The 9,553-nt window shown below is 37.4% G+C and overlaps 1 protein-coding gene across 1 annotated transcript in view; it reads left to right on the top strand.

The window, feature by feature from the left end:
- LRRC58 (leucine rich repeat containing 58) overlaps window positions 1–8,576 on the top strand; it is a gene marked incomplete at its 5' end in the record, with an annotated part of 18,115 nt that extends 9,539 nt beyond the window's left edge. The window contains 3 exons of the mRNA XM_010845420.1: window positions 2,254–2,382; window positions 3,759–4,036; window positions 7,318–8,576. Of these exons, the coding sequence (XP_010843722.1) occupies window positions 2,254–2,382; window positions 3,759–4,036; window positions 7,318–7,526 (616 nt within the window). The remainder of the gene's footprint in view (window positions 1–2,253; window positions 2,383–3,758; window positions 4,037–7,317) is intronic.
- Window positions 8,577–9,553: the final 977 nt, after the last annotated feature.

The following is a 9,553-nucleotide window of genomic DNA, read 5'->3' as shown; positions in this document are numbered from 1 at the left end:
TGATCTCCTTCAGAATGGCCTGGTTGGATCTCCTTGCAGTCCAAGGGACTCTCAAGAGTCTTCTCCAATACCACAGATCAAAAGCATCAGTTCTTCGGCGCTCAGCCTTCTTCACAGTCCAACTCTCACATCCATTAAATGATATAAATACTAACAAAAATAAAACTGGTAGGCAGTATTGATAATCAGAGGAAGTAGATTTTAAGGCAAAATGGATTAGAAGGAAGAATGAGAAATGCTTCATGTGAGTTAAGGAATAATGCAACAAGAAGTTATAATAGTCATGAACCTGAATGGATCTTCAGTATAGCTTCCATATTTTGAGGAGAAAGAGAGCAAAAATTGACAAAACTCTGAAGGGAAGTTTCTTGTGTGGCTCAGTGATAAAGAATCTGCCTGCAGTGCAGAGGAGACTCAGGTTCGATCCCTGGGTCGGGAGGAGCCCCTGGAGGAGGATATGGCAAACCACTCCAGTATTCTTGCCTGGAGAATCCTATGGGTAGAGGAGCCTGGCAGGCTACAGTCCATAGGATCACAGAGAGTCAGACATGACTGAAGGAACTTAGCACACGTGTAAGATGCTCACACTAAAGGGAAGTAGAAAGACCATGGTTCTAATAGAAAATTAACCATCGGAGTAAGAAGGTAAAATCATGAGAGACTATAAAAAATTTGAATTGCACAATTAACAAGCTCAATCCTAATAGCTCCACATTCTTTTTACACATATAAAATGTGAACAAATGCTCTAGGCCACAGAAGCACAAGGTTATGCAGAACATATGTTTAACAACAACAAAACTCCCAACAAATTAATAAGAGAAAGCCGTATAACCCATGAGAAAAACAGGTAAAGGATAGGAAGAGGCTGTTTTCTAAAAATGTACAAATGGCTCCAAACACAAAAAGATGCTAAACTTCACTAATAATGAGAGAAGATTGCAAGTACAGAATGGTATCATTTTTCACACCGGCTAAGTAATTAAAAAAAAATATTAAATAGGAAAAAAAGAGGGATAAAGCAGGTGATGATAGTAAGTATTGGCGGGGCTGTAGGGTAATGAGTGCTCTTAAATGCTAATTTAGATTGTAATTCACTATAACTCTGCAGGGTAATTTGTTTTTTTCTTTTAACATTATAGCTTATACCCTAAAATCTGCCACTGCTCAGGTCCTTCCCCTGGAACTCTGATTTAGTGGATCTGAATGGGGTCTGGCTTTTAAAGCTTTAAAAGTATCCAAGTTAATTCTTAACCTGGAAATTTGGGTAACAGTTGAGTAGACTTATTTTTCCCTGCATTTAAAGTTGTCTTAAAAGAATGATAGTGTCTACTGAGTTAGCAGATATAGCAGGAAGACAAAATAGTAATGGAAAAGCTCTGTATGTATACATTTTAGGTATATAGTAAGAACTGATTCTGCTACCTCTGCTCCCCCTGCTCCAGAAAGTTTTGGAGAGAGCCTGTCTACCAGTCATCACCACAAGGAGTAGCAGTACATTTTGGTGCAATATATGCTGTGTCTAAAATATTGTTAGCATTATTAGATGATTAACTGGAACTTTAATTTCATAATAGTGGTTCAGTTTTGCATAATTTGTTTAGTTAGCCTCTGAAGTTTACAGTTACTATCATAAGAGCAAAGAAGAAATATAAACTTAAGTGTGTCTTTCCATTCTTCAGTGGAATGATGATGTATCGAATCCAAACCCACCAGCATATAATACAGGGCTCCTGTAATCTGGCCTTTCTCCAGCTGTACTCTGGGTTCCTCAACATGAATTCTTTTATGTGTCAAAAGGTGTACTTGTTATCCCGTAAAAACCCTCTTTCCAACCTGAAGTTCCCCTTTCCTGCTATCCTAAATGGGCTAAATTCATAATCCAGCTGAAGTCACAATACTTTTGGGAGCCTTTCTAATCAAAACTAATGTCCTTTTATTATTTCTCTACTTGTTAAACCTTTTATGTTTCTCTATTTATATCATTTATGGATTGGTCTGCTCATTTTGATATTTTAATCATGTTATGCTTATTTGATGCCTTATTTTGCATTTAATTATAATACTGTCTCACGTTGGTGTGTCTTGTTTGTTTACCTACAATAGGAGCTCCCTGAAGATTGCATTCTTCCTTCAAAGACTGTATAGACAAATCCTGAATAAAACATTTGCTGAATGGATAAATGATACGTGTTCATTTTAATAAAGACAATGAGGTACTTGTCCAACTTTTTTTTTCATTTATTTTTGCAGTTTAGAGTGTTTATATCTGGGAGGAAACTTCATCAAAGAAATACCACCAGAATTAGGAAATCTGCCTTCTCTAAATTACTTGGTATTATGTGACAACAAAATCCAGAGTGTGCCTCCTCAGCTTTCACAGTGAGTATTTTTGGGAGTTATGTGTACACACATATCTGTGCCTAGGAATTACTGTCCAGCATTCACCCACATGGTTTGTATGTGGAAAAGAATTAAGTGTTATCAAAGTAAATGATACAGAAAGCTCTGAGGTATGCTGTGAATTGGGTTGCTTATTTTTAATTTTACTTTTGAATGCTCTGACATATTCCTCAAAATTACTCAGCCTCTTTTCTCTTTTTAAAATTTATTATTTTTAAAAATTTTATTGAAGTATAGTTGATTTACAGTGTTGTGTTAAGTTCTGCTGTACAGCAGAGTGATTCAGTTATACGTATGTATGTATTCTTTTTCATATTCTGTTGTGGTATATTAAAGGATATTGAATGTAGTTCATTGTGCTATACAGTAGGACATTATTGTTTATCTTGTATGTAACAGTTTGTATCTTCTAAGCCTAAACTCCCAATCCTTCTTTCCCCTACTCCACTTCTCCTTGGCAGTCAGAAGTGTGGTTTCTAGTCTGTGAGTCTATTTCTGACTCATAGATATGTTCATTTGTGTTACATTTTAGATTCCACATGTAAGTGATATCATATGGTATTTGTCCTTCTCTTCCTGACTTCCTTCACTTAGTATGATAATCTAGGTCCATCCATGTAACTGCAGAAGGCATTATGCCATTCTTTTTATGGCTGAGTAGTATTCCAGTGTGTGTGTGTGTGTGTGTGTGTGTGTGTGTGTACATCTTCTTTATCCATTCGCCTGTGGATGGACATTTAGATTGTTTCCACATATTGGCTGTTGTAAATAGTGCTTCTGTGAAAATAGCATTACGTGTATCTTTTTGAATTGTAGTTTTGTCTGAATATATGTTTAGGAATGGGATTGCTGGATCATATTACAGGTCTGTTTTTAATGTTTTGAGGAACTTCCATGCTGTTTTCCATAGTTGTTGAGCCTCTCTTCTGTAATCAAAAATAGGGTATTACTTTGGCGTAGGTTCCCCAAGGTTTTATGGAATTTTGTTGACTCATATTTGCTATGTAGCATTCACACTCAGTGAGATAATGTGAAGGAGCTTGATTCCTGTTGCATTTGAAATCTTTGCTTTTTTAGGTATCTGAATGATAAAGCATGCCAAAAAAAAAAAAAAAGCCTTCACATCTAGTATTTATATCAGCTAACACAGAATACTTTCTAAGTATTTGGAGCTTTGTAAGATTCCATGACATACACAAATTTGGGTTCTAATTTAGTTTCAGCATCTTTTAATTTTAGTTGAATTGATACTAACCTTAATGGCTCATTCTTATGGGGACACTGAGTTCTTCACTTAACTTTCTGAGTAGTGACCTCACTTATGGCTGTTCATTTTTGTACTGCCTTCATTCTAGGTTGCATTCACTTCGTTCCCTTAGTCTTCACAATAACTTGCTGACATACCTGCCTCGAGAGATCCTCAACCTTATTCATTTGGAAGAACTGAGTTTGCGAGGGAACCCACTGGTTGTTCGTTTTGTTAGAGATTTAACCTATGATCCTCCAACTCTCCTGGAGTTAGCTGCACGGACCATTAAAATTCGAAATATTTCCTACACTCCCTATGATCTTCCTGGGAATCTTCTTAGATACTTGAGTTTAGCCAGCAATTGTCCAAACCCAAAGTGTGGAGGTAAGTTAATTGTGTCCTGTTACCCATTCATTTAGTTACTTTTAAATTAATGATCTAAATGTTGTTATAATTAGCTGTCTTCTTTCAGAAAAAGGTAGTTTTTCTCTGTTTGTTTGCTTTATCTTTTCACCCTTTTACCAGATAGTGAGACATTTCACCCTCTCTGTGTTCCTTCCTTCCTCCCTCTCTCTCTTCTTTCTTTTCTTATTTCTTCTTTTCATGGTACTTTCAAATTCATACACAAGGCAAAAAAGTCTTATCCTGTCATGGAACTATCATTGGATAAGCTAAATTGGTAATAAGAGGGGAAACACAAAACATAAATAGTTCTAAATGCTTTAGAAGAGTCTCTAAAATGTTTAGCTACCTTTCATATTTATTTGAAGGACATTTTTTTAGACTCAGCATTCTGAGTATCAGGTACCTTTGTAAAGTATAATTCAAAATGTATGAGAATAGGATGAACATGTCCCAATTTCAGAATTTATCTTGGAATTCCATATTCTTTTAAATTCATGATTCAAATTTCTTGAGTTTAGAGCATTTGGAGAGAATTGAATAATGTAATGTAACTCAGAGTAAAGTAGGAATCCAAAATACTATTGGAAATCATAGAAGGGAGAGAGTACCTTTATTAGATCTGGAAAAGATGAGACAGTTCTTGAAACATGAGTTGAATTTTGATATGGTTTGATTGAGGATAGAAAACTTTTCAGCTGGAGAGAGTAAAATTGGGAACAAAAGCAAAAAAATGTCAGATGAGTAACAATTTGACTGAAATGTACAGTTAAAGGAGTAACGAGAGACAAGTAAAACGTACATTGAGGCCAGGTTATGAAGGGCCTGAAGCGCCAGGGTGTTTGGAGTGGAATCTGTAAATGATAGCAGGTCAGTTTATTTTGTCTCCCTCATAAAAGACTTTTTTTTTTTTAAAAATCCAACTTAATAGGGGTACAGGAAACTTTTTATTATTGTAGGATAAATGTGGGTGCCAGGAAAATGCTGCATAAATATGATCAGAGCTGAGGTTTCCCCGGGCTCTCAAGGTCCTATTATGCCTTGAAAACTTACAAGGTTAAAAAGAAAGAAGGTGACTTAAGTTTCTCAAAGAATATTAAAGGTCAAAAGGATACTAATAGTTTAAAAAAAGAAAAATGACACTGCTTTGGGCCATTTCTGGGCACTTATTCTTAGAAGTAGAGATTGCTGTGCCAAGTTAGAAGTGCTTTTGGTTTTCTCTGGTTCTCCTTTCCAAGTTGACTTTAACAGTGGCAAGAGACAACACTCACACCAGGCCCTCAGGCTTAATAGTCTATATCTAATCTCTTTGAATTTATCCTTCCCTGGTGGCTCAGATAGTAAAGCGTATGCCTACAATGCAGGAGACCCGGGTTCAATCCCTGGGTCGGGAAGATCCCCTGGCGAAGGAAATGGCACCCCACTCCAGTACTCTTGCCTGGACTGAAGAGCCTGGTAGACTACAGTCCCTGGGGTTGCAAAGAGTCGGACATGACTGAGCAACTTCACTTTCTTTCTTTTCTAGACATTGACCTCTACAAGAATTCTCCTCTCTCTTAAATATCTTCTTAATGAGTTCTTTAGTATACTGCTATGTTATTTATCTTAGGAACAAAAATACTTTTTACATTATTAGCTTAAAGTTTGAGATAATAATCTGAAATGAACCATTGACATTTTCCCCCTCAGATTTGCAAAGAGTCGGGCACGACTGAGTGACTTCACTTTCACTTTCATAAACAAAAGTAATTTTTCATTTTGTGAGATAATTTGTCTTTGTATAGTCTGGAGATCTTACAAATGACAAGATAGTATTATACTGTTTTATAATGGGCTCCCTGGTGGTTCAGTGATTAAGAATCCTCCTGCCAGTGCTGGAGATGCAAGAGATGCAGGGTCAGTCCCTTGGTGGAAAAGAACCTCTAGAGAAGGAAATAGCAACCCACTCCAGTGTTCTTGCCTGGGAAATCCCATGGACAGAGGAACCTGGTGGGCTACAGTCTATGGGGTCACAGAGTCAAATGCAACTTAGTGACTAAACAACAGCAACTCTATAATGCTTAATTTTATAAAGGCTTTATTACTTCTATCTGTTTTAGAAGCTAGCACATTATGGGGACTTATTGTTAATATTGATTGATCAGTTTACAGAATTGGTCCACTTTCCTATATTGTTCAAAGTAACATACTATGAATTTCCCTTTTTAAACTATCAGTTATACTGACTTACTACAGGATCACAAAATCAGAAAGTCAATGGAGAAATAACAGAAGAAAAATAAATAGGAGAAAAGTTATCCTTTGCTTGGACCATATCTTTTTATTTTGGTCCCATATGTTATATACACAGAGTAGTTGGTGTCAGAGGAATCTTAGGTAGAGTGTAAAGGTTGAGATTCTTCTCCAGAGAGGTGATGGGACCCAGGGTTCTAGGTGTTCCAATTATATTGCAGCTGTTGTGATAGCCTTCATAGTTAGAGACGTGCAGGAGGAGGAGCAGCTGGAAGCCCACGACACAGCAGCCTCTGCTTTCCTGTCATCACTAGCTGTATTTTTACTTAGCTGAAGGGCCACAGATCAGGAGCACTAAATTAGGCATCAGAAAAGCTAATTACTAGTTTCAGTCTGTGTCACAGTATATAATGGCATGAAAGTCAGGTGAGATCAGTAGTGAAACAACTTTGAAGCTGTATAGTTAGACCCTGTGGAGATATGGCATTTGGTTAACTTTTAATTTTTCCTTCTCATTATATAAGGACAGGGGTACCAAAAATCATCTCCTTTATGCAAATTTTGGGTATAATAATTAATTCTTTAAGATCATTATCAAAGGAGTTTTGTGTGTGTGTGTGTGTTTTTTTGTTTTTGTTTTTTTTCCTTTTTTTAAGTTCCTTGACTGTAGGGTAGTACCACGGAGTGGCTTGGGGGATGGAGAAAGGGCACTTTAGGTATCCTATAATCTCCATCAGCCACTGTCCACCAAGTCACCAGAGACAACAAGCTGAGTCAACAGTGTCCTTTTAATGCCAGCTCCCTTTAAAGTAAATCTCCTGACCTTTTCTTTGCAGTCAGATGGATATCTCTAAGACCTTCCAGTATTTCTATTAACAACTATGGAAGCAGCCACTACCTCTGCTTAAGATTCTCAAAAAAGAAGACTAAGATATTTTTTCAGAGTGATGAATATAGGATTAAAAAAGAAACCGTGGCTCTTTGCTTTGCTTTGTAATGATTACTTTGTACTTATTCTTCCTTCTCCCCAGGAGTCTACTTTGATTGCTGCGTTAGACAAATTAAATTTGTGGACTTCTGTGGGAAATACCGCCTCCCTCTGATGCACTACCTGTGTTCGCCAGAATGCTCTTCCCCTTGCAGTTCTGCCTCTCACAGCTCCACATCCCAGAGCGAATCCGACTCAGAAGATGAAGCTAGTGTGGCTGCACACAGAATGCAGAAAGTTCTTCTTGGCTGAAAAGGGTGCAGGGTGGTTGAAGCACTAAAAGACTGAGCAGAGGTAGTTAGAAAAGAGGATGGACTTTGAGGTTCACTAGAAACTGTATCTTAAATGTCCATGACATAGTTGGAGATTTTGTTTCTCGCCATTCAGCAGGAAGAAGCCCAGTTCCGTGTTTGGATTCTTGGAATATAATTCGCTCTGAATGGCAGTTTCAAATTTAGCTGATTGTTTGCAGTTTGCAGGCTTTGCATGAATCACACAGCAGAATGGAACATTCTGCAGAGCAGTACTATAATAAACCACCAGTGCTTTGGCTTGTGACAGTTGACATGAAGGTAGAAATTATCGCAGCTGTAATTTTTACCAGTGTTGTCCTGAGTTTAGGTTGAACCTATACCATAACAGGATTAACCCTCCTTTCTTGTATTGCTCATATGTCTAGATTACAGTTTTTCAGATAAGCTCACAGATGGTTACATAGGACCTAAACCTTTCTCAGCTACTGATTGCAAAGGAAGGGATATAACTCTTATGTGGGGTTGTAAAACTCTTCAGTTCTGCTCCTTTGTTCTATGTGATTGTTGTTATCCTTGTATAATCCAGCAGTGACTGTAATAGTGCCTTAATCATAACAAGAATTTAGAAATTTATTCAAGAAGTGATACCAGGGCAGCCTATAACCTGACATACTATGCAGAATGGTTTAAAATATGCTTTAACAAAGCTAGGTAAACAAATGTATATCTGACATCTGAGCTCATAGCCACCTTAACTTCATTTTTGTCTAAACAAATCACTTTTATACTTAATGGGGAGCCAACCAGCTTGAACTTACGAAAGAATAATAGGTTTTGACGGAAAAATCTATCAGATTTCTTTCAACAGAAAAGAGATATTAGATAGGAAACTTCTTTATATCTTGCATTAAAGGAACAGGAGAATGATTTTAAAGGTTTTAGGAGTCCACTGTGGCTCCTTTGCCTGTGTGTGAAAGGGCTTTCTTGGTGGCTCAGGTAGTAAACAGTCTGCTTGCAATGCAGAAGATCCTGGGTTTGATCCCAAGATCGGGAAGATTTCCCTGGAGAAGGGAATGGCAACCTACTCCAGTATTCTTGCCTAGAGAATTCCATGGACAGAGGAGCCTAGTGGGCTACAGTCCATGGGGTCACAAAGAGTCAGATATGACTTTGCCTGTGTGTACTGAACTGTAACTTCCTCCAATTTTAAAGAAAAACTAGAGAAACATGACAACAAGTGAAACAAAACTGGGCACAGCAGTCATTGTTTTTACACAGTAGAACAGTTTTTAAAACAAGTTTAACCATGGAGTACTTTTTGAAAATAATATATTGATAAAATATTTTAAATGTATTAATGCAGCCTTAAAATATAGCAGAGAAATGGTTTCACATATTGCCAGTAGAAATGACCAAATTTTTATTAACCTAGTATGCAGTAAATGGAGAAGGCAATGGCACCCCACTCCAGTACTCTTGCCTGGAAAATCCCATGGACGGAGGAGCCTGGTAGGCTGAAGTCCATGGGGTCGCTAAGAGTCGGACACGACTGAGCGACTTCACTTTCACTTTTCACTTTCATGCATTGGAGAAGGAAATGGCAACCCACTCCAGTGTTCTTGCCTGGAGAATCCCAGGGACAGAGGAGCCTGGTGGGCAGTCATCTCTGGGGTTGCACAGAGTCGGACATGACGGAAGCGACTTAGCAGCAGTATACAGTAAAAACTAATAGTACAACTATAAGTTGACATTGTAATATAAAATACACAGCACACACTAGCAATCATTAGATAACTTACTTGTAATAACATAATAGTTTGTTGGAGAATATTACCTGTAGAGTAAGACACAGTCCTGAAACACATTGGAACATCAGATGATCTCCCTTCTGACTTCTGACATTCATGACTGGGCACACCTTTTCTTGTATAATAATGATATGTACATATGTTAGGTTTTTGTCATATATATATATATATTTTTTTTATTTTAGAAGAGAATATACCGTAGGATAGTTTGTTTGTT

This window comes from Bison bison, unplaced genomic scaffold, assembly GCF_000754665.1.
Source record: "Bison bison bison isolate TAMUID 2011002044 unplaced genomic scaffold, Bison_UMD1.0 scf7180017864215, whole genome shotgun sequence".
In the NCBI taxonomy this organism is placed as follows: Eukaryota; Metazoa; Chordata; class Mammalia; order Artiodactyla; family Bovidae; genus Bison; species Bison bison.
Note: the sequence above shows the minus strand (reverse complement) of the source record. Positions and strands in the feature narration are given on the sequence as shown.